Source organism: Caretta caretta, chromosome 13 (assembly GCF_965140235.1).
Source record: "Caretta caretta isolate rCarCar2 chromosome 13, rCarCar1.hap1, whole genome shotgun sequence".
NCBI classification, from domain to species: Eukaryota; Metazoa; Chordata; order Testudines; family Cheloniidae; genus Caretta; species Caretta caretta.
This window is the reverse complement of record NC_134218.1, coordinates 16,280,073-16,305,034: the sequence shown is the minus strand read 5'-3', so window position 1 is coordinate 16,305,034 and position 24,962 is coordinate 16,280,073. Positions and strand designations below refer to the sequence as shown.

At 44.3% G+C, this 24,962-nt stretch overlaps 1 protein-coding gene across 5 annotated transcripts in view; it reads right to left on the bottom strand.

The window, feature by feature from the left end:
* RIPOR3 (RIPOR family member 3) overlaps window positions 1-24,962 on the bottom strand; it is a 69,299-nt gene that overhangs the window by 23,686 nt on the left and 20,651 nt on the right. For 3 of the 5 annotated variants that reach the window (XR_007352740.2, XM_048820647.2, XM_048820648.2), the window contains exons 2-11: window positions 19,978-20,106; window positions 15,486-15,632; window positions 12,767-12,845; window positions 11,951-11,974; window positions 11,744-11,797; window positions 9,846-9,995; window positions 8,735-8,798; window positions 8,263-8,306; window positions 7,396-7,521; window positions 4,505-4,650 (exon numbers count right to left, since the gene is read on the bottom strand). Coding sequence is in view for 4 of the 5 variants with exons in the window: in XM_048820647.2 (XP_048676604.2) it covers window positions 4,505-4,650; window positions 7,396-7,521; window positions 8,263-8,306; window positions 8,735-8,798; window positions 9,846-9,995; window positions 11,744-11,797; window positions 11,951-11,974; window positions 12,767-12,845; window positions 15,486-15,632; window positions 19,978-20,078 (935 nt within the window). In the remaining variant the exon portion in view is untranslated. Of the gene's footprint in view, window positions 1-4,504; window positions 4,651-7,395; window positions 7,522-8,262; window positions 8,307-8,734; window positions 8,799-9,845; window positions 9,996-11,743; window positions 11,798-11,950; window positions 11,975-12,766; window positions 12,846-15,485; window positions 15,633-19,977; window positions 20,107-23,259; window positions 23,279-24,962 lie in introns of those variants that run through there. The other 2 variants (XM_048820649.2, XM_048820651.2) reach the window with 2 other exon arrangements.

Sequence of the window (24,962 nt, the reverse complement as noted above, 5' to 3'; positions counted from 1 at the left end):
ATGGCCCCATGCCACCAGCTCCTCTGGCACGGCTGTACCGCCCCCAGCCAGGAGATGCAGCTGCATCTCCCGAGTCCTTCTGGCTGGGGTCTATACAGCAGAAGTCTCCAGTGCAGCAGGGGGAGGACAGAGCTTCCCCCCCAGGTAACGTGGGATGGATGTGGATCATGGCAAGGGGATGGGGAAAAGTCACATAAAGAGGTCACGTGCCTTGCCTTTGTGTCCATCCCATGAGTGCAGTATACCAGCAAGAAACGATTTCTACTTGCACCACTGATTTCCTGGTAATTATTTGAGTTTTTAAAATCAAGTCACTTCACTTACGTTCATGGCTCCTGTATGTTGGTTTATGCCACACTCTGCATTCACTACAATAGCTGCCGAAAGCGTTAGTAGAAAACAGCAAGTTTTCCCATTGTGAAATATTTGCAGAAAGTGAATTTTTAATTCATAAAACACAAACCCTGCCAGCTTCCATTCTGAATTACTCCTCCAGTCACAGCCCAGAAACCATACCATAATGACCTCAGTGTCCAACTATAGTGAGCCACGTTTTGAATTCACACAGCTCAAAGGGATTCTGGGCTGGAATTGTTAAGCAAATAATTTTAAATAAAGAATAAATCAGAGAAATTAGGAATCTGCTCAGACAATTCATAAACTGAGAGGCAGGCTTGACTAGTGGTTGTATTTTTCATTCAGTTCTTCAGGCCACTGTCTTAGAACTGACGTGTTAGTAGACAGCTATAAGGGAAAAAGAAAAGACCCCCTCAATCAGCATAAAAACAGCAGCATTTGATCCTCAAAGGCTTCATACAGTCTGAAGTAAGTAGAGACAGACTGAAAGCCTTAGGCCAGGTCTACTCTACCACGTTCTGCCAGCATAACTACATTAGTGAGGGGCATGATCCCTGATCAATGTAGCTAGGCTAGCAAAAGTCCCTAGCATAAACATGGTTATACCAGCAAAACTGTTCTTGTGCCAGAAACACAGAAAACTGGTATAGCTCTGTTAGCAAAGCACTCTCAGTGTAGACCTGGCCTTAATCAGAATTGAGTGGGTTTGTACGTAGAATGGTATTAGTATGTCATTTGCACACTGCAGTTGCTGCTAAGTGCCAAGAGAAGCAACAGCATGCCAGGGAGATCAGTCAGGCAAAGGTGCCATTTGCCTAGTGGAGTTTTTAAATATAGTCCATGAGGTTGAGGGATTAACACAAACTCCCAGAACAAGAAGGTGCATTACCACCTTTCCTTCCCGCAGAGGCGCAGGAGCTTGTGTGCACGCAATTATAGAAACAGCACTAGCAGGATTAAACGCAAAGCAATGGTGTTCATCCTTGGCAGTTATTTGCCCTTGGTGACAGGGAAAATTAGATTGGAAGAGATCTCTTCCAGGCTCAGCTCTGTGTAGTTACACTCAGAACCGTGCCCCCCAGATTTTGACAGAAATACTATGGCAAGAGAAGGTTTACAGACTCATTCAACATAGCAAAAGCACTTCCAACAATGCACTCAGGGCTTCAGATCACTTTTTCCAATGCAAGGTTCTTACTCATTTAGGCCCAGAAGTAGAGTATGTAGGGAAGTATTTGTTCTTGCAAAGAAATTTGCAAGCGAGTAGTTGTTTTGTTGTTTTCTTTTTTGTTGAAAGCCTGAAAATACCTTGCTGCTGCTCCTGCACTCTCAAACTAGTTTGCAGTTGCTAAAAATATAAATGTGTTCAATGTTCAAGCAAAAACCTGAAAAAAAATTGTCAATTAAAAAAAAAAAAAACACATACACAACAAACCAAACCAACCCTACATTTACCAGGGAAGTTTCCATTTTGACAAAAAGGATTTTTAGCATTAAAGTCATAACACATTAAAAACTTTGGCCAATTCTAGCCTGATGGCCTTTGCTTACAACTGGCATGCATGCAAATCCAAACATAGGTATAACTAGTGATGCTGGAAGTAAGGGTGCTGGGGGGGGTCTCTCTAGTTTGAAATAGTAACAAAACACCAAATAGATGGAAACCCTGGTTTCCATGATCAGCACCCCCGCCACCCCCCTAAAAATTGTTCTAGCATCCCAGGGTGACAGATAATGCAGAGATCAGCAATCAGAACCACAGTGGTCAATGCTTGCGGAACGATGCTTTGCTGTCAAGCTAATTGCTAGCTCAAGCTTCCAAAGAAGAAATGTTAGGGCCCTCACAAAACCGCAGAGCAGATGCAACAAAACAAAAACACAACCAAAAATAATATGAGCTAGCGGTCCCCCCCCCCCCCCCGAGCATTATAAACAGGTGCAGGCCTTGAGCTCTGCTACATAAGCATGTTTTCCTTTACTTCAAGTGCTTGAAAACAAAACTTCAGATGCTTTTGACCAGACTGATATTTTGTTGAACTACAGCAACAACCCTGTGCTAAACAGGTGTGGAAGAAAATTGCAGGATGTGTGAGAAACCATTTGCTCACAAAAAGGCATTGGGAAACAGTGTAGGATACTCCACGAATGTTGTATGTTCCAGACAGCAACCTGAAAGGCCAGCTACTTAGCTACATTTTGGTTGGAAGACTCATGGGAAGGCGCTTCACAGTATTTCACCTGTTTGTCGGTAGCCAAAGACAGCACCAAAGCAGAAGTCAAGCTAGGTTTCCAAATATTCTTAGAAATAGAACTAGGGTTTGAGAACCCAAGAGGATTAGAGTCAGGTTGTTTCCCATTCCTGAAGAAGGGCCTAAACCCACAAGTCCTTCAGATCTGAACTTTGCATCAGAGTTCGAGTTGTTACCAAATATTCCAAGACCCTTTTCCAGCCCTGATGGTGATGGAGCTGAGAACCATCAGTAAAGGTGCTGCTCTCATTGATTTGATGGGTACTTCACAAACATTGCTAACTTACTCTCCGCTACCTCAAACCCAGCTTTCTGCTGTACCAGAGGGGCACCCAGCACTTTGCAAGTATAAAATAAGATTTGCAATATACTGCAACCCCTGAAATATGAAATGCATTGACACGGACTAGCTCTCTCACACACACAGCTGCCTCCCAGCATGAGTAGTTTGGATTCATTACAGACACTGAACTGTTGATCCAAAGGAGGACAGTGGTTGCCTCGGCGTCTCAAGAAAATTGAAGCTCTGCCACATTCTGTTAAATGCGGACTAGGTCTGTCCCTGTTAAATGCGGACTAGGTCTGTCCCTGTTAAATGCGGACTAGGTCTGTTCCTTGGCTTGCTTTGCAAGCCATTTCCTTCTCATATTGGTTGGGGGCACCAGTTTTATGTGGTTTTCCATTTCAAGTTTAGATGAGTTACGGAGTGCACCTGTGCTAGTGAAAAAATCCATAGATTAGTGAGAGTCTTTTTCCAACCCCCTCAGCCCTATCAGAAGAGCAGGTCACGGCTATTTAAAGACAAAATAATTATTTTTGTTTTTGTGGCCATGGTCACAGAAAGAATCTGTTCCTTCTCTTCAGCAGAAGAGAGCTACAACAACTCAAATATGCCAGCAACTGACGTCAGAAGAGAACAGTTGTTAAAACAGCCGTCCTACAGTCAGATAGGCAAGACCAGCATGTGGCCACATCTCGTATAGATCAGCCTCAGCCACATATGAGGATACCAAATGCAGCTTCTGTCTTCCGGGCATCTACACCTGCATCAGAGAGCCCCAGATAAAAGCTCAAGATGCAAAAGATTTCTGGAGTGAGGATTTTGATGCGCACCTTGCGGAAAAGAATTCAGGAACTCTCTCAATGCAGCACCCATAAAATGAAATTTTTCCTTTAATAGTAGTGGTAATTTACTATAAAACTTTACAAATTTAAAATGTAAAACAATGCATCAAATCACAGGTACCACCGAACTCTTCGGGGGCGGGGTGTGTGCGATGCACCATAGAAGCAGTCACACCGGGATCATAATAGTGTTTCACAACCGGGCACAAGCAAAACTAGAACGTGCAACTGTGATCACCATGTCAAAAAGTCAAGTGTGACAGCAGTCAAACCTTTGAGGAAACCTCATTTTTAAAGGAGGGGTTGGCCCCTCTAACTGTAGTGATTTCTCTAAACCTCAACCATATTTGTATGGTGGTGTCTACCTGCTGTTTTCAGCTTCATTTCATCCTCTTTAAGTCCATTCTTTGCATTTCAGAGATGTGCCTACACCACAAACTGAACACTGACTCTGGACAAAGCAGAGCCCTAAATAAAAGCCAGACGCAGCTGGCTCCATAGTTTGCAGCCTCAACCCAGAGCAAAGAACTGAAGGGCTATGGAGATAGGGGCTATCCTCTCCTCCCTGGGATTGGTCCCTCCAGATCAGGGTTCAGGCACATTGGCTGGGGGTGCTGTGGGGAGGCTTGCGCTGCTGCTACCTAGGCTGCACCTGTTATGTGAACAGAAAGAGGACTGTAGTGTTGAGTGCTGTTAAAGTGGCACCCATCACAAGCACTAAGGCCATGTTAACAGTCCTCTCCCCCATGTTTAGCATTTGAAGTTATACTCACTTCCAGACGACCTCCAACTGTAACTTGATGGTGCCTAGCTCAGTTATATCCACAATGATCGCCTGAGGCCTGGTTGTAAAGAAGTCGATGCTGTCACACGTTACCACGCCAACTAGAATCGTGGTCAGTCCCCGCAGCTCTGTGACCTACAGAGGCACAAACCCATTTTCATTTTACCAGATACCTGACACACATGAAGGATAGTTGAGGAGTTTAGGGAGGCTGGACACATGGGATTTGGCTGAGACCAGTTCATGCCCATGTGACACACAGATTCTCTACCACCCATATGAGGAACTGGCCAGTATGTCACTTTGGGTGTACACTGAACATAGCAGCCTAGAATCAGCTCTTTGAGGTCATAGGCCAAGTTTTTCAAGCCTGGGTGCCTACGTTTAGGGCCCTAAATAGTAATAGGCTGATTTTCCACACATGCTGACCCATATGCAGCTCCCATTCACACCAGTGGGGGCTAGGAGTGTTCAGCACTTCTGAAAGTGAAAGTCATTCAATTTATTTAGGAGCCTAAACTTTGGCACCCTGAACATTCTAGTTTTAGTGTATATTCAAGTAATTGTATCAGACAAACAACCTGGAATCCTGGAGCCCATTTTGCTGTAAGATATATGTTTTACAGCAAGCCTCCCCCATCCCTGGATTTGACCCAAAAATCATCTAGGGTAGAGACCCATTAGATTATCTAGTCCATCTCCCTAGTAATGTAAGGCTGTTCCAGTCCCCAACTACCTCCAGAATGTGGACACAGCCCTTGTCTACCACTCCCTCCTGGGCCGAGCTGATCTCGGCTGCAGCTCAGAATCAAAGCCTACAGGTCTTCAGCGTCCCTCCTCTCTTGGTTCACAAGCAGCACCCCCTTAATTTGTCAGTCGCTCATCCCAGTTCTAGCCCATTACACATGCTTTGCAGCCTGACCCACAGCTTCTTTAGCCACAGCTGAGATCATCAATGCCAGAGAGACAGCTTCCCAGTTCTCAAATCTGTCTGCAGCCCTGGCAAGTGGGGCTGGAAAACTCCCAACCAAGATGCTGCTGGACAAAGGCATATTACTACTTTTGTGCATCAAGGTGTCTGTCATACTTTAGGATCAGGGGAAAGATTTAGCAGGTAAAGTTTTCAGAAGCATGTATGTCTCATTTGAGAGTAAATGGTAATTAGGAGCCCAAGTCACTTTTGGAAGTGGGACTCTGGCACTTTTGAAAATTTCACCCAATACACACTTGGAGAGGGAAAGCAAAGAAACTAGAGAGTCAGTTAGGTTTAATGAACTGGCATGAAACCCAAATCAAATAACCTCTTTCTTGAGCTTTGAGGCAAGTCATCTTCACTGGTATACAGAGCAATTAATGTTTTTGCAAATATTATGAGAAAACATGCATCTGAATTAGCTTCTCTCCTGATTCTCATTGTGCAGTAGGGAAAAACATTAAGAACATTTTTAAAAGCTCTACTGGCTAGAAGTCAGGAATTCTTTCCTATTTAACTCACATGCTGCCAGAAAGGATGGGGTGTTGCAATAGCTACTTTGCATGTTTTCCAGGCATTGAAAGCCCTATGTTGGCACTACAAAACAATGTGTTTAACTCGTGTTGTGAAGGGTCCAGCCCAACCCTGCAGTCTATTTAGTCCCAACTCCCATCGAAGTTGATGGGAGTCATGACTGCAGGATCTGTCCTTCAGAGGATTCCAGATCACAACAGGAGTTTGCTCCTAAGCAGCAGCAGCCAGGTCAGGATGGAATGTAAGACAGGTGGAAGCCACAGTAGTAATAGTAACAGGAGGATCCAACTTTTACCTCAGTGAAAGAATAAAGTGCCTATAATGCATCTGTATATCCGTGGCCCCACAAAGTCGCAGGACCTCCTCGTCAACCTCCTCCTAGCCCTGGCCAAAATGGCCATCTACAAAACCAGGGAGAGGCGGTTGGCCGACAAGGTTTCCTGTGACTGTGGGGCCTATTTCCGCTCCTCAATGTGTTCATGCACCTGGGCGGAATCCGCTGGCTCCGTTGATGCCTTCGAGGAGCAGTAGGCGCTGTCAGGGGTTCTCTGCTTGGTGTACCTACTAGGTTTCTTTGTTTAGCCCTGTGACCTCACTCCCATTCCTGTTATACCTTTAGTTGTCCCCCGCAATCATTTGGAATCCCAGACCTGTGGATCATCCCCGGAGGCTGTGGGGAGGTCCTTTAGCAGTGGGGGCCTGCCCACTTCCTGGATCCCAACAGGATGCATCCGTACGGTATAGCAGGGAAACGGAGTCTAGGACTCTGTTACAAAGAATACAGGGGTCCTCCAATGAGTCACTCTAATGCTGAGTGGCAGAATCCTGCCCAAAGATACTGAATAATTATAGCCAACTCACACTGGCAGGTGGATCTCATTAGCTCCAATAGGATATACATGGGTTTGAGTATCTCTGGGGCAGAGGTAATTAGGGCTTGAGACAGAAGAGGTCATGTAGGGAAACCCCAAGAATGGGCAAGTTTGGCTTATATAAATATATTATACATATACACACACACTTTTTGGAGCAGGGTAAGAAAATCCCAAAAATCTTGCACGCAATATAATTACTCTATCCAAGCTGTGGACCCCTAACCACCAAATCTTGGATGCAGATCTTAAAAAGGGGTCATTCTAATATATGGAAAATCAGAAGCATTAACCCAGTTGCCATCTAACCCAGAGTCCTGGGAAAGAAAGCAGAAGCAAAGATCAGAGACCAGCTCAGCGAGCAGAACATTGATTAATTGCTGTTTCTATGGAGCTGTAAAAATTCATGTTGTTTTTTAAAAGTGTGCTCGGCAGAGAGCAGAGTGGGAAGGCAAGCTACTTGCTAACCAATGTCTGAGTGGCTGGATTGGAACCAACTACCTTTATTTCAAACTGCTCATGAAGGTTGGGTATAAAAACCTTCTCTTCCTCATCCCATGTTTGGCTGTCATCCGTCTCAATCTTGCCCTTCAGCTTCCACTTCTGGCGTCCCAGTCGCACAAACACCTAGAAGCCACACAGGGAAGAGGAGGCTAGAATCAGGAAATCCCAAGATTCATATGGGACTGCACCATCCCTCCCTCCCCATACTGCAGAGCTGGGGCCTGTTCCTTTGATTGCTATGCTTGTTAAGAAGCAGGGGTGGAGGTGCCAAGTAGTTCTGTGCCCCATCTGTCCTGGAAGAACTTGGGTGGCTAAGTCAGATACCAAAGCGTACGTGGTGTTGTAATGCAGAGAGTGAGTTACTGATGTATAATGTCCTGCTCTGATGCAGGACATGTTTGAAAGTGATTTGGAGTTTTGTTGTCAGCAGGAAGAAAAAAAAAAGTGTGTTAGAACTGAAACTACTGGGATGAAAGCCATAGGCTTTATACACAGTTATGCCGTCCTGTGCCCTTCAGGGCAGTTGTGCCAATTGGGATCTACCCTATGAAGAGGCAACAGTATTGCTGCTACCCTCTTTCAGGGTGGTTTTAGACTCCAGCCAGGTCCCTCAAGGAGCAATTCTGGAAGACTCCCGTCTCCCAGGTACCTGGGCCCTGCCCTCTATCAAGGCACTTAGCCAAGTCCTTCAGCTTCGCACTGAGGCAGGAATAACTCAGTGGCTGTGCAGCACCCATAAAGCTTCTGGTTTCCCTGCACTCTCTCCTGCTCTGCCTACACATCCCCACACTCCCCACCTGCATGTTACAGGTGCAAGCCCATAATTGCAAGTTGTAAGAGAAAATGGATTGCTGTGTACTGCACCTCATACTGGTCCCCTGGGCAGAGACGTGCGTAGCCCACCAACCCTGAAAAGAGAAGGAAAACCCCTTCCAATGTTTGTAGCTTGAGAGAGTTTCAAAAATATCTACTAACAAACCTCAGCTTGCATTAAACACCCAGGTGACACTCTGATTAACTTCCCCTTACAGCGAAATCTATGGAGGAGTTGTTAGCAAGTCAAGCCATTTGTCTTACTTAACATTGCAAGCTTTGCATAAGGGCGGGGAAGAGGAAAGTCCTGCTTCAACACTCACATATAAAAGAATGCTGCAGAGCAGGGACAAGTTCGTTTCACATCAATGGGAAAAAACTAAGTTTTATTAAGAGTCAGTTTAGGTCCCGATCCAAAGCCCAGCTCCCAGACTTCCATGAGCTTTGAATCAGGCCTTTATACAGCAAAGCTGAAAAGCTTTTGGCTCAAGTGATGAATGCTGTAGAATAGAACAAGGGCTACCTTTCATTTTCAAGTGAAATTCTCCCAAGTGCACCTCCAGTGCCCCTTCAATCAGACACATATCCTGGAAGACAAAGACAGAGCAACGACGACATTGACTGAAGAGCGGAATAAAATGGTACCATGAGAAAGTGGCGGCCATTTGTCTCCATTCGTGAAGACAAAACACATCACAGACCAGTTTAGGGCGGTTTGCAAAAGAACATACATTTTACATGCCATTAACACTTTTCACTTCTGCAAACTGAGGCAGATTTTTTTTTTAAATGCCACTTTCAGGATGGGAAGTTATATCCCAGCTCTGCAAAGGAGCAAGGTGGTTTAAGTAATAGGCTTCCCACAGTCTTCCCCATTTAGGGTACAGCGACATGGAGCTGGAGGTGTAAATTCCAGATTGACGAGACATATTCGCGCTAGTTCTGATGGAGCTAGTGCACCCGGGGGGGGGGGGGGGGGAGGAGAAGGGATGTACTGCTGCTGTGGCTAGGGTCTAAGTAGAAAGGTGGGCTAACCAGCCAAAGAACAATCTTGTCCAAGACCCTACGCACATACTCAGACAGGTAGTCCCTCCCACTGCTTCCACTGTTACAGCTATGCTATTTTGAGCATGCTAGCGCCATCAGACCTAGTGTGGGTATGTCTCCTCAAGCCGACATTTACACCTCCAGCTTGAAGTCTAGACCTGCCCAGACTTACTCACACAGTAGGTTACTAACTATGACTCCCCTTAGAAGTCAATGGGAAGACACCCCAAACACACACCCCCAGTAACTTCCTATGAAAGCTAGATTAGGCCCTAATGTTACAGATCAAATTCAAGAGACTTTATATGCACCCTTCATTAACACATTTGGTTGTAAGCAAACAACCTGCATTACCCTGTGAATTTCACTGCATATTAAGGGGGAAGTTAGACAGCAAAATACTTTTATAGAGGAAGCTGTGAGTTGTAGCTGATGTTATGCATCTTCATCTAATTTTATGTTACATTCGAAGCCCAGGCCACAGGAGAGCCAACAGTTCAGAACAGCATGTCTTGGTACAGTATCCACTGCTTTGAGTTTAGACAGAAGAGTCAGTTCTTTGTCACATGCTTGAGGAGTTCTCCTACCTCTGTGCATTCTTGGAGGTTCTTATAAAGTTCTACCAGGCTCTCTCTGGAGGCTTTAGTGGAGGGAGTCAAGGAGAAGGCATGTTTCATATTAGAGGCCCCATCTCGCAGCCTGCACTGGATGCAGTAAGTTTCATATAGTTCTTCTACCTTTAATAGAAAAAAGGACTCCATGTTTTACACCACTCTGGTGTCTGTTTCCAATTTTAGTGAGTTGAGGGAAGTAACATGAGGAATTTTAGTTTGACGTTTCCCCTTGTAAGAGAGCAAATCCCATCGTTCTAGCACCGACTCGTACCCCCTACTCTTATAAGAAGCCTTTTTAACCAAGTGGATCCAAGATTTCATACGGAGGGAAGAGTGAGTGAAGGATTAATCCCACCAGCTAAAGATTTTTTGATGTTTCATACAGTACAAGAAAAGCATGCTAATGAGAGGGTCCTACATAACCTTGAAACATGTCACTGTTAACAGTCTGTCCCAGGTTTAAGGCCAAACACTTAAATAAAAGTTCATTTCCAGCCAGCAGCAACAAAAACTACTAATCCACCACAGAGCCTGAAAGTCTCTAATTAGTTGTTCTGCAGATAACCTTCAGTTGATCATTTATAAGTTATGGGTAAATAGTGTCTTGGGGGTATTGTTTTTCTGCTGTTTTAGCTACACAGGCTTCCCTACCTCACTTTGTTTTGTCTACCACTGACTCCAAAAATCTGAGCAGAGAGCCAAGTTTCTTCCAGCACTACTTCTAAAGAGCTAGGGCACCAGGCTTTGGAAACCACCATCACCAGATACAAGACACAGAACATGTAGACCTAGAATTCTATCCAAGGTACTCAGTGTGGTAATGTGAGCCTTGTATCTGAGGGCCCTGCAATCTTTAATGCACTTCTCCTCACAACATACCCATGAGGCAGGGCAGTGCTATTATCTCCATTTTACCAACGGTGAACTGAGGTACAGCAAGGCTAAGTAACTTGCTTAAGGTCACACAAGAAGTTAATGGCAGAACAGGGAATTAAACCTCAGTCTCCCAGGTCCTAGACTAGTACCATAACCACTGGGCCATCCTTCCCATCTCCAAGTCTACACGGAGGAGGCAATCCACAGAGTCAATGGGAGCATGTTGAGGTGGCTAAAGATGGGGCTGCTCTATTTGTTTAATCTCATGAAGTGACTATATAGGGAGACCTATGGCACTGATGCTTCAGTGCTAGCCCAGAGAAAGGCTCTACTTACTCAAGCTAACCAATCCCTTACCTACATCCAAGTCATGTTAGAATGGCCTTAAATGGGTGTGTAGGATACATCAGACTCTCAAATGTGTGTTTAGTGAGGACATGACTCAAACCAGGGATATCCAGAAAGCAGGTTCGTTCTACTGTTAACTAAGCTACGAGGCATGGAGGGTGAAAGGAGACATGGTTTAATCCGGGGACGGACTAAGGGTGTAGGGGACAGCCACTGAATTCTGGGTTGGAAAACACACACACACACACACACAGAGCTCCAAGTATGTAAGAGAGATTTTTGAGCCCTTCAAATCAGACAGGAGATTGGCAGAATCCATTAAGTGCCACCACCTAGGCTTCCAGGAAGCAAAAAAAAAAAAAAAACCACACAAAACGAAAAGAATCACCCTCTACAACTCCTCCCAACAACACCTTTCTTCTGAATAAGCTGGTAGGATATAGAAACTGGTTCTGCAGGCTGAGGCTGGGCTGTGCCCAGGATTCAGTCTGAATAGAGCCAAACAAAAAAAAAACCCCACTCCTCCTCTTCTCTTATGAAAGCTAGTTCCCCTCAAATAAGCTTTCATGAAAGTATTTTCTAAATCATAATTTTTATATAGCAGTGTAAGTCTCCTATACACAGAATATACATAGAGCACCCCTTACCTTGCTTATATGAAATTCCAGTTTTCTGATGTACCTTTCAACAGAGCGAATTTGCTTTAGAAAGGGAAAGATTAAAAGCTATTTAAACATTCACATAATATGGCATTAAATTATTCAGTGATCATATAGTATCAGTGCTTGCACTTCACTGTTCATTGCTTTCTGTGACATGTCCATCCCTACCCCTCCAAAAGAATGAGTACTTACCTTATCCAGATCATAATAGAAAGCCTGAAAGACAAATATGACAAGTTGCCTGTGAATTCATTTGCACATATTGAAGACATTTCCAAATCTGCTGCAGAACAACTGCCCATGCTGCACCAAGTCCTTGTTTGGAGAGTTACAACGTTGTAAGCAGCATTGTACAATACAGTGGGCAGATAGCAAGGTCAACATTTTCAAAAGTACCCTCTGCGTTTCAGTGTCTTGACTTTTGGGTGCCCAAACTGAGGCACCTCAAGTACGATTTTTCAGAAATAGTAAGGATTTGAAAATTGGTTGAGGTAGGTGGGAGGTTTTTGAATCCTTTATCCAGCCTTGGAAGGTTACTTTGTGTTCCCAAGGACAGTCCCAAATCTGAGTCTGAAGTGCTTTATACACCTTAGTAATAGCAAAGATTTTGTTGGGATTTTTGTATGTGGCAGAATCAGAGTTGCATGGACCCACTTATCAATGTTTCACCAGTTTTGCCTAATCTTTATTTCTCCTCAGTTTCTAGACGCAGCCAGGCATGTATATTACTTCCCAGATAATAATCAGCTGGCAGCTACCATCCCAAAAGGGAAGGAGTGCAAGCCGGGAACACAGCAGGATACGGAGAATTAAGACTCCTGGATTCTTTCCCCACATCTAGCCTTGACTTACTTGGTGAATTTAGCAAATAGGTATAATACTAGCCTCTCACTTTCAGCATTAACAAATGGAAACCCCTTTGAGTCCCAAAGGCAAGAGACAGTGGTTGTTTTTAAAACTCTGCCCTCTTTAAACCATCTAAGCGATTAAAACAGAGAAGCATCTTACCAGTCTGGAGTTCCTTTTTGTATCTTTGTGTCGAGCAGACAGATAATCCAACTCAGCCTGATGCACTTGCAGGTATTCACTGGAGAGGAAAAACCCAAAAGTGATATTTTCTTCTAGCATGTGCAGTAGGATACTCCCAGGGAGAAGTTTAAGAGGGCCAGGGGGAGGGAGAGAAGAGAGAGATTCTCTGAGCCCCCACGTCAAAAGTAGCCAGAGGTTGGGAAGGGCTGAGCTTGTGCAGCTGAAGGAACAATTGGAAATGGGAAGGGGAGCCATGGCAGCTGGAAAACAAGATGGGCTTCACGTGGGTTAGGAGCTGTTGCCCTCTTCCTTGCTACCTCTCATCCCCAGGTATTTCCTCACGTGCCCTCCAAGCTGCAAGAACTTCCTGTTCTGTTTCCCTCACACCGAGAACACAGCCAGAGCCTCGTTCCGAGAGACTTGTTTTAGATTAAGTAAAACGAGAAACAGCAAAAGTGCAAGTGAGCAGGCACAGCATGCAGCTCACTGCAACAGCCGCCATCTTGGGACAGGCTGCTCTGAGGCATTTAAAGGAGGAACGGGACCCAGGAGACTCCTAATGCTGAAAAGTGCTGTACGTAGGAAACAAAATAGTACGTCTCCTTATGCCCACACTGTATGTCTGTGTGCCCCTGCTCTCCCAGCAGGACCCTCCCTGCATCAACTTTCTTCCCCTCAGGACAACCCTTTACCTGCACAAGCCACAATCCCTTCAGAGGAGCCCTCATGTCTGGGCCTGCTCCCATGTCTCACTACCTCCCCTTTGCTTGGCCACCCACAGTGGGGAAGCAAGAAGTGGGAGAGGGAGGCGTCTCCCAGCCTCTGTCTCCCCTTAGAGGGGGAAGGTGGCTTTGGGCCATGCTGCTGGCCTCCTGCTCAGCTTCCCAGAGAAGCACTGGGGTAGGGAAGATGGTGTTCTGCAGCTCTGTGCTCTTTGTACCCTTGTGGCTGGAGCAGTAGCTGCCATTTGAGGAGGGAGGAGCTGCAGAGCTGACTGAGAACTGAGCAGCTCATTAGCCAGCTGTAGCTCACAAGGCCAAAGGGTCGTGACACTGAACACTTCAGCCCTCTGGGCCCGATTTTCAGAGGTGCTGAGCATCCTCAGCTCCAGCCAAAGTCAATGGGAGCAATCAGTACTCAGTCAGCACCTCTTAAACATGCCCTTTGTTTATCTGAGCAGCTGGGGACTGAATGCCACCTTTGCTGTCCCCTAGAGCAGCCATCGGCTCCTTCCTGATACTACCGTTGCTTTCCCCTTCCCCATTAAAAAGCAGGGGCCTTACCCTGCAAAGTGTTGAGAACTCAGCAGTTATCGGCTTCAGTGAGCCCCATGGCAGCTCCCAGAAGACAAAACTCCTCCTGAGCTGAACCTCTTCCAACTTTGTTTTAATTCAGAACAGACCTGAGTAAGTCTATTTTCCTCTTTTGTATTTAAAGAGCTGTAGACAATCACCTTCTGAAAAATGCTGCTTTACAAGACACAGAACCTGAGCAGCTTGATGTGTTTATGTTAAGCAGCCTGCACTTTTCCAAAAATACACCAAAAGAGTCATTTATTTTCTAACTATTATGAACACATTCCTGTTAATACACAAAAAGTGACTCCAGCATTCAATTTTCTTCTCTCCACGCTTGCTGATAACAGCTCAATGCAGTGGTAGTCAGAGTTGGGTTTTTGTTTTGTAAAGTCATTTTAGGCTTTAGCAGCATTTTAAGATGCTCAGTTGGTGGGGAGGCACCCAGAAGGGTCATTAGACTTAAGAGCTAGTTGCTGTTACTACCTTAAAACAAAAAACATTCCAGCAAGAACAAATGGATTTAGTTTGAATCTGCTTAAAATTTGGCCTTTAAATTATTGGATGCAGCTGTTTTCTGCAGGCAGCTTTAATTAGTTACTCAGTCCTGCAAGGAAGTTGCAGGAGTCTGACTGTGCGATGTTCCTCACAGAATTGGGACAATAACTCTAATCCATCTGACAGTTTAGTCTCCCCAAGCCCTAATAAAATATCAGAGTCAAATCTATTCTTTTTTCTAGGTTTAGAATTTTTATTGTTAATTTAATTCCATTAACTAGTCACTGGCGTAAACTTTTAAAGACTAAGACATTACAGTCCTCGAGGGAAACCAAGTGTGTTTTAACTATGTGAGACATAATTAAGAAGTTGAGGTGTTTACGTTTAGGACAAATAATTTCAGTACTTTTTCTCATGATGTTCTTAGCTTAAAATCCCATGGTAATAAAATCCTGGAGATGTCAATGTTATATTTGAAGGAGCTGCGTGCCAGCATGGTTCCCACAGATTAGAAGCACTGAGAGGAATTATAAAGCCACACGAAGGTTATGATGATTTCATTTACTCTTTGTCTATTCAGCAATGGACAGGTACCTAATGAAGTTCCTAGAGCTCCATGCTAGACCTATGGATATCATGGAGTTTAACTATTACCATTAATAGAAGCAGGATAAAATCCTTGGCGTGAGGGAGGATTTGGTCCCAAATAAATTTGTTTGCCACTAGGTAGTGTATTTACTAAGGGCCCAGTTCTGTATCTAATTAAGACAATAGGAGCTTTGCCATTGATTAGAAAGGTTACTGTATTGGGCCATTAAGCTAGAGTATAAGGAACAGAGTTTTTGCAGTAACAGAGACACTAAAGAAAGCAAATTCCAACAAATTAATACTTGAAAAGTCCTTACTTAAGTCCTTTCTTCAAAGCTTCAAAAATTTTCTTCACCTGCTGTGGTTTTGGATCCCAGATAACAGCCCCTCTCTGCAGGGATGGATACATTTTGGAGGATTTCACAGACATTTTAGACCTCACTGAATTCCTGCTGAGAGACTTTCTGTAGGGAAGGGGAAAAAAAAAATCAGCACCTCAGAGCTGAAAGAAAGTCTCACACATATAGCTACTACAATGCTAGTTACAGAGCTGTTCCTGCAAGCTTTTACTCAAAGGAGCAGTCTCACTGAAAACAGTGGGACTACTTAAGTGAGTAAGGGAAAGCAGGATCAGGACCTGTATTAGAGCCATAATAGAGAGCCATTCAGTGTTTGTCTTTAACACATCAAAGCCAAGAAATGGCTACAGCTCACTGGGATGAGAGGCCAAAGGAAGATAGAGAAGATTAGGTTATGAATGTTAACTTTGAATTTCCTGGCTTCAAGGGAGACCACTAGGAGTCAAGTGTGTCTCTTCTGTTGTTAATTTATATTAAACACACAATGTCCCATTATTTTGGGGAACCAGAAAGGGATCATTATTATATACTACTGATTCACAGACTGCCATTCAAACACTGAGTAATTAATCCTTGTGGTCTGCTCACAAAATAGCTTATGCTTATGCCCTGATCCTGTAAACTCATTCATACAAGTAGCCCTGTTAAACATAACAGGGCTACTCAAACAAGGTAGGTTTGTAGAACTGGGACCCAATTGTTATTATCCAGAGAAACTAAGGCAGGGTGTTTGTGGGTTACTCAAGGTCAGTAAAGAAGTAGGGTCACAGTCAGGATTAGATCTCAGGCACTGCTGTTCTCCAAATTTCACTAATCCCCTGACAAATGGTCCACTCTCATCAACTAAAAGGTATCCACTAAACCACTGATTCAGTGGTTCTCAAACTTTTGTACTGGTGACCCCTTTCACATAGCAAGCCTCTAGGTGCGACCCCCCCCCCTTATAAATTAAAAACACCTTTTTATATATTTAACACCATTATAAATGCTGGATGCAAAGCAGGGTTTAGGGTGGAGGCTGACAGCTTATGACCCCCCCCCCCATGTAATAACATAGTGGCCCCCTGAGGGGTCCCAACCCCCAGTTTGAGAACCCCTGGATTAAACACTTAGGAATCATATACATGATTAAAAGTATGTTAACAGACCAGATCAGTTCTGGGCTATTAGGCAGTCTAGCAAAGATATGTTATAAAAGGACTTCAGAAATAGCTGCTGCTTGGCTGCTCTCAACATCTGTTTAAATAGTCACTCATTTATATTTTGAATCTGAAGCATGCCAGCAGTCTACCAGGCCCAGATTATAAAACGATTTAAAAAAGGGGGGGGGGAGAGGAGGGAAGGGGTTCCTAACCCAAACTGGCTATCTTTTTAAAGCAAATCAAAATCAAATCCCACTTAGCTCAGAAATTCTGTAAAAAGTCATTACATAATAGGCCTGCTGTGCAAATATGAAGAACAATAGCATCTGTAGTCTTTAGTCATATACCTGTGATGGGTAAGCAGAGCCCAGGATAGGCTTTGAAACCACTGCTAACACTTATCTCCTGTTGATAGATTCCTGGCTGGTTTACCTCTCTCTTTATAGGCTCATAAACCCTGATTATTTGTAGCTGGTTTAATTAATTCCCCCTTCTATTTGCTTTAACTTCCTCCTTTAAACCAAGCCTTTATTTGAGAAAGTTACTCTAGGGAAATTCCCCACTCCTGACATTTATTCATATTGTGTCATTGGGTTGAGTTGAGGCTCCCTCAGCTTTAGAGTGCTGAGTAAATCCTGGATTGGATGCACCTGGGGAAATGACAAAAATCTGGATTCTAGAGGTGGCCCATTGTATAATTCATGGGCTACCATAAAGAATGTGCATGAAACTCAAGGTGTGAGGAAGGATGGCCTGGGGATTGACTCTATCTGTATCACAGGCTTGCTCTATGATCCTTGGGTAGGTCCTTCAGTTAGGTGCCTAAATATTTTCAAGGAGCTGGGCTTTCTGTGTCTTAATTTTCCCCATTTTACAGTTGGGAATAACAATATTTATCTCCCTTACAGGGTGTTGGGAAGCTAAGTTAATTAATGTGCCTAAAGCATTTTGAGAGCTTTAGATGGAAGCTGGTATAGAAATGCAATGTATGGTCAGTGTGTGCTCAGAAGGGAGTCTCCCTGTGATCTCCTACTGTGTCATTCTAAAGTGCTAGTGAGAGATTATGAAGGGAAAGGCAATGAGCAAATACGTTCACTTTGCTGGGGAAAGTCCTCTGGTGTTTCACAATGCCTTGCTCTTAACACTTAGCATCATCTCAAAATACTTTCTTAAATGTCTGAATCCTCATTCCTGAGCAAAACTTTCCTCTATTGAAAGAGTTAAGAGGCAATGGGATTTTGCAAATAGGAAAAAAATGCATAAAGGCTGATTGTTTAGAAATGCTTTATAGCTGAAAGTAACAGAGTAATCTTAGGGGAAATCTAAACTTGCTTATTTGGAGCTTTCTTAGCCTGCTGGAGGTGATTTGGTTATAGAAACAGCTGTTCAACTCTTTTCCTGCTAGACTCCTTCCTTGTAAGAACTCCCACTATGTATGTCAAGCTCAAATCCGTTTATGTAATTTACTGTCTGTGTTTTTCTCGACAGTTTAGTTATCAGTGTGACTTTAGACATCTGACTTGTGCTAGGACTGTTATTATGCATGTTCCATAATAAATTTTATGAAGTCATGTGCAAAGACTTCCAGATTAGATTACCAACCTGTGTCAGGTTCTCATTTCAACTCGTAATTTTATAAATGCTGTGTTTGGTGACAAGGTTAATTAGTTTGTTCAGTGCTTTGAAAATACAAAGTATTGTATAAGAAGTGCCAGGCGCTTTACTGAGATACAAGCGATTACTCTCAAGGATTGCTTTAAGAAATGGAATACTTTTAGTGACATATTTTTCAGCCCTTCTATATGATTCAAATCAGTTCCCTTTTGGTATTTTTCTGGGATATGTTGACAGCCAGAGCTGATGACAATCTTCCATTTATATAGCATTATTATCCTAAAAACATTTCACAGATTATATAGGAATCACTTAATTCAGCACGGGAACATGAGCCACTCTTGGGTGGAAGTGGCAGCTATTTAACACTACCTAGCAATGTTACACAATAATTTAGAACAATCAGTAAGATTACTGGACCACTCTGATGATACGGTCCTGAGACTGAGAGAACTGGGTTCTAGTCCCAGTTGTGCCACTGAATTGCTGTGTGACATTGGGCAGTTCCCGTAAGCTTTTCTGAGTAGCAGCCATGTTAGTCTGTATTCGCAAAAAGAAAAGGAGTACTTGTGGCACCTTAGAGACTAACCAATTTATTTGAGCATAAGCTTTCGTGAGCTACAGCTCACTTCATTGGATGGATAAAGTGAGCTGTAGCTCACGAAAGCTTATGCTCAGATACATTTGTTAGTTCTAAGGTGCCACAAGTACTCCTTTTCTTTAATCTTTTCTGTGCCTCTGCACACCCTTTGTCTGTCTTGTCTATTTCAGCTGCAAGAGACCTTCTCTGTCCCTATTATAATGGCATCCCAATCTCATCTGGGGCCTCTAGATGCCATTTAATATAAATAACTCCAGGAGGAATTTAGGTATGATGAATGTAATTACCTCAGTGAGATTTTAACCAGGATCTAGAGCTAACACCCTTGTTCTACTGAAAAGTGCCATGAGATTTTTAATGACTATAAGGAGTCAGGAAGTTTTACGTCTCTTCTCATAGATAGCATTGGCACAAGCATGTTAGTCACTACTACGCTGCTGGGAGAGAATTGTTGCTTTGGTACAGACTCAGAGCTTCAGTAGGGGGGTTCTTCCCTCTAACACCAATGCTTGCAGCACTCGGTGTTCTCTTTGGGATCCCAACCAAACATGGATCTGTCACAACCCTGCTTTTTGTGTGAGATGTGAGCAGCTCCCTTTGAATTCCCATCCATGTCCTTTAAATCAGTATCTAGTGGCAAGTTTGCAAATAGATTTTGTAGGTATTGCTTTGTAAGTACAATTTTGCCCTTAACACGCCAGACCCATTTTAGGGGAACTCAGCTGTGCTCTTCCTGCCAGATGGAAGAATGATCCATACAGTCTGATCTGCTTTTGACTCTGCAGAAATGTTGGGTGACATGATAACGATAAATAGTAATTTACACGCACCTTCCATCCCAAAGCAGTTTGCAGACTAAAATTGATATGCAAACTAAGAAGAGGTTGCTTCATCCACCGGTGAAGTGCAGCCATCTCTAGAGCATGATGAAGTAGCTGTTTAACAGTGCACAACAACAGTACAAGTCCATTTAGGACAAAAAATGTAAGGCACACCTTATGCAGGGAGGATTTAGGTTGGCAAGTGTTGACCTGTGTCTAATATCTGACTGCTCAGGGTGCATGTATTTGTTTTCACTTTTTATTCTACTTACGCTAGTTTTCTGCTTTGCACTGTGCTGAATCCAGCAAAGGAGCAGCTCCTGCTGATTCCACCCCCATCACTGGGAGAGACAAATGTCAATTTCACTGACATGATAACTGCTCAGGAAGTCTGTCCCCTCCTGAAATAAACAGAACAACAGATGAGTCAAAACCTGCTTGGCAGTTCAGATTAAACCAGCGCTGCACTGCAGAGAGGAGAAACCACTGAGCAATACAGCAAACACTGGAGTGGCTAGAAGAAAAGATCTGTCTGCTGAACACATTTTTCTCTCTCACACAATATAATTAATAAACAACGGAGTCATCTGAAACACACACACACCCTCAGGTATTGGCTGATTGGTGTAGCAAACTCTAGACCTCATCCTATCAGAAGCCAACTGCTGCAGAAGCCAGTGGGGCTGGAGGGCTCCCAGTACCTCATCCACTACTTCCTACAATTTGCAACAGCCCTACTGTCGAAGAAGGAGGTTGATGCAACCCATGTGCTCCCAAGTCAGTCTGGGATACCAGAACAGTACTCGGGCCCCAGTCCTGCAAGCAGGGACATGAAAACAGAGCCCTGCATCCATACAGAGCCCCATGGAAGCCAATGGGGCGCCACATGGCTGAAGCGTGTACACACACACCCTAGCGTGGAGCTAATGGCAGGATCGGAGCCCTCGTTTGTGGTGCTTGAGCCCATGGCAGAACTTTTTACATCAGTAAAACTCAGGCTTGTTCTCCCTTTCTGGCGAGTTTAATTTCCCTGGGATCCCTCACTTCTGTTTCCCATCAGTCATACTCTTTTGTTTCCTGGAGAATTATGTTCTCCACTGTATATGTATAGAATTCATACTGTAATACAAGTAAGACACATCCACAAAACAGCTGTAGAAAATCATCCTAGGCAGTTAATATACAGAAGAATTCCCCTCCCTCCCCCCCCTCAGGCTGGTGTAATGTAAACACCATAGCTAGCAGCTTTGCTTTCTTTTTTTTAATGGGGCCATGCAGAGGGCCAAACCTTGACATCTTCTCTCCATTCTTACTCTCTCCTTACTCAGGCAAAACTCCCACTGAGGTCAGTGGGGAATTTTTGCTTGAGTAAAATGTGAGAGCCAGAGCATTCCCTTCTGCAGAAATATCCGTGGAAGAGGAGAACGCCACAAGGATGCCCTCATGGACTTGTGACCAAATTACTCCATGGGGGAAGAGGTATGTGCCTTGCACTGTGGAATGAGTTCCAGAGCCAAGATCCCGCAAGCTTAGTGTGCCTCTGCTGTGGCTCCCACCTCAGTAACATGGCTTCACTTAATAGGACAGCAGTCTTGGAGTCCAGAGAGCAGGGTTCTATTCTTGACTCTACCAAGTGGTTTGCTGTGCAAATGCAGGCATGGTACCTAACCTCAGTTTCCCAATGGATGAGTAGGAGGATACTGATCCTCCTGGAAAGCGCAAGTGCTTTACGTAGGAGGGATGAGAGATTTTGAATGTGTCTCCTGAATTCTAGGCTAAGCTAAGGGCCTTCCTAGTATTAGGCCTCTAAATATTATCTGCAGCAATAGTAACTATATAAATAGTTCACATAACCATGCCCACATATATTTTTCCATCTGATCATTTGAACCTGCATGAGAAGTGAACATTTTACCTGCAGCTTTTCAGCTAATTGTTGCCTGTACTACTTGAGTCCTAAGACTTCTAGGTCCCTGCATGTTTCACTGGCTTGTCCAGGCTTTGGGGAGTTCATGAGTAAGCCAATGGAAAGCAGATGAAAGGTGTTAGAACAAGATCCAACAGTCAAGCAGCGGGGCCAAATAGCCTGCTTTGCAAGAGTCATTCAAGGCAAAAGGGCCTGGGCGCTAAGTATCTTTTCTCTTAGTACATTGAGCTCCACAATATCTCAAAGGGTCTCATTCAATTCCTAGTGAAGTCAATGGAAACCCTCCCACATGGCCGCTTTAGGTGTGCCCCACTCACATTTTAACCAGACACCATGGGGGTTTTGTTTTTTTTTGGCTGTGAGTGGGTGTCTGGTGGCCATCACTGTGTTTAAGGTTGCATGACAGCTTTCATTCTTGCCTACAGTTTTCAGAAGCTCATAACTCTGTGAACAATCAACAATTATGGTGATCATCGGGCTGAAATAAACATGCAACTTACTGAAAAATGTCATTGCCTAACAAGTCATTAGGGAAGAAACAAAAGGAATGGCCTTGTGATTACTGCCTGCATACCCCATGAAAGCTGGACTGGAGTCCTGGGTCCAGTCTTCCACTCCCTGGGATTGGGAGTCTGACAGTGGGGTGGAGAAGTATGGAGAACCTTGCCTTATTTTATTTACTTCTCAAGCCGGTTTGGTAATAGACATTAAAGAGTTCTTAAAGGGAGATTAGCAGGCTTTGAGGGAGGGGGTAATAAACCACAGACAAAAGGAGGGAGACTTGTGGGGGTTGGAAGGTTGTGAGAGGCCCCGTGCAGAAAGGACTTGCAGGTCTGAGCCCTAAATTTGAAGGGCTAAGAAGTGTGAAACTTACAGATCACAAAATCACACTTGATGCTGTAACTAAACTATACTTCAAAAAACCTTGGGCCTGATTCTCTTCTCATTTATACTGGTGTAAATCAGGTGACACTATTGAACTCCAAGGAGTTACACTGGTGCAAAGTGGATATAAATGAGAGGAGAACCAGGCCTTGTGACTGTCATGCTCAGCCCTGAACTTAAAGAAACACTGTCAGGCTTATTTAAACTCACGTGGGCTCAATTCTCAGCTGGATTGAGTATGTCCCTTTAGTTACAACATTTAGAGTTATATTTCAAAGAAAATCACTGGCAGGACTTGCAAAAACAGAAGCTTTTCTCATCAGAATGAAGGGGAACTGAAATAACCTCAGAGAAAACATCATGGGGAGGGGGTATTTTTTTACTTTGAAATAACTGTGATAAAGTCAAATCATCTCATGGTACAAAAAATGTTTACATATTTTTGGTGGTGACCCAGAGACCTCATAGCTCAGTTCACACTTCTGACTATAAGGCCTTAAGTAGGATATCATGGTAGCATCTTTTTTTAGCAGGGAAGATTTATAAACACAGTTCTCTAGAAGAGGCTCACAGAGTTTTGCAAGCCAGTGTGTCTATATAAAGTGCTGAACTGCATTACAACTGCTCCTGGAAAAAAGCACCTGGCCACATCTCAAACCAGTTCTTCCCTTAAGTTAGGAGTAGCTCAGACAAGGACTTCCAGCAAAACTTAGCTGAAAATCAATCTCAGAAGTTTACTAACCTGGTAATCTCTGCTGGATGGATCAATGTCTTCAAATCTCAAAATTTTGGGAGTTAACCCTTGGGGTCAGACTCAGAGGTACTTCTCCAATCACAGAAGTCCCAGAAAGCATAAGATGTGATGACAGCAGCTGACTGGGGCCCAGCACATGTAAAATACCAGACATCAGACCAAATGTAAGGAGCCTGCTGCTGGGTGATGGAATAGTTAGGGTAATACATCTAAGGCCACTAGAAGGATTGGGCTGAGAGGAAAAAGGACAGGGACTGAGAGTCTAAGGGTATGTCTGCACTACGAAATTAGGTCAATTTTATAGAAGTCCATTTTTAGAAACCGATTTTATACAGTCAATTGCATATGTCCACACTAAGCGCATTAAGTCGGCGGAGTGCGTCCTCACTACCGTGGCTAGCATCAACTTACAGAGCAGTGCACTGTGGGTAGCTATCCCACAGTTCCCGCAGTCTCTGCTGCCCATTGGAATTCTGGGTTAAGCTCCCAATGCCTGATGGGGTAAAAACATTGCCAGGGGTGGTTTTGGGTACATGTCGTCAGGCCCCACCTCCCTCCCTGAAAGCAATGGCAGACAATTGTTTCGTGCCTTTTTTCCTGGGTTACCCGTGCAGACGCCATACCACGACAAACATGGAGCCCGCTCAGCTCACTGTCATCGTACGTCTCCTGGGTGCTGCTGGCAGATGCGGTACTGCATTGCTACACAGCAGCAGCTCCTTGCTTTCACAGTAGATGGTGCAGTCGGACTGATAGCCAACATACGTCTCCTGGGTGCTCCTGGAAGACCTCAGTGAGGTCTATCGGGGTGCCTGGACAGGCATGGCTATTCTCCTCTTAGAGCACCAAATGGGAGCCAGAGACTCCAGGTCATTCTCTTCTTTAAGTTTCATCTCTTGGAGATTCAGTCCTGCCTGGAATATCATGCGAGCTGGAGGCTTCTGCCTTGGGCTGCTTTCCCAGCTGGCAGCACCACGCGGTTGCACCTACCCCAGCCTACCCCTTGCTCCCATGGCTCATGAAGCCTGGACAGTAGTAAGGAGCAGTTCAGCTATAGGCTGAGCAAGTGCAGAATGGTGGTAGAACGTGCTTTTGGATGTTTAAAATCTCGCTGGTGCTGTTTGCTGACTAGGTCAGACCTCAGCGCAACCAACATTCCCATTGTTATTGCTGCTTGCTGTGTGCTCCATAATATCTGTGAGAGTGAGGGGGAGATGTTTATGGTGGGGTGGGAGGTTGAGGAAAATCGCTTGGCGTCCGATTTTGAGCAGCCAGACCCCAGGGCAATTAGAAGAGCACAGCAAGGCGTGCTGCACATCAAAGGGGCTTTGAAAACCAGTTTCATGACTGGCCAGGCTTCGGTGTGATAGTTGTATGTGTTTCTCCTTGATGCAAACCCATCCCCTTTGTTGATTTTAATTCCCTGTAAATCAAACACCCTCCCCCCTTCGAAATAAAGTAGCTATTGTTTTGAAATCATGCATTCTTTCTTTATTAATTAAAAAAAAAAATGAGATAACAGACAAGGTAGCCCAGGTGGGGTGGGGGAAGAGGGAAGGAGAAGGCCACATTGCTTATTGTAGCCACACTAAAAATCAAACTGTTTGAATGACAGCCTTCTGTTGCTTGGGCCATCCTCTGGAGTGGAGTGGCTGGGTGCCCGGAGCCTCCCCCTCCGCGTTCTTGGGCAT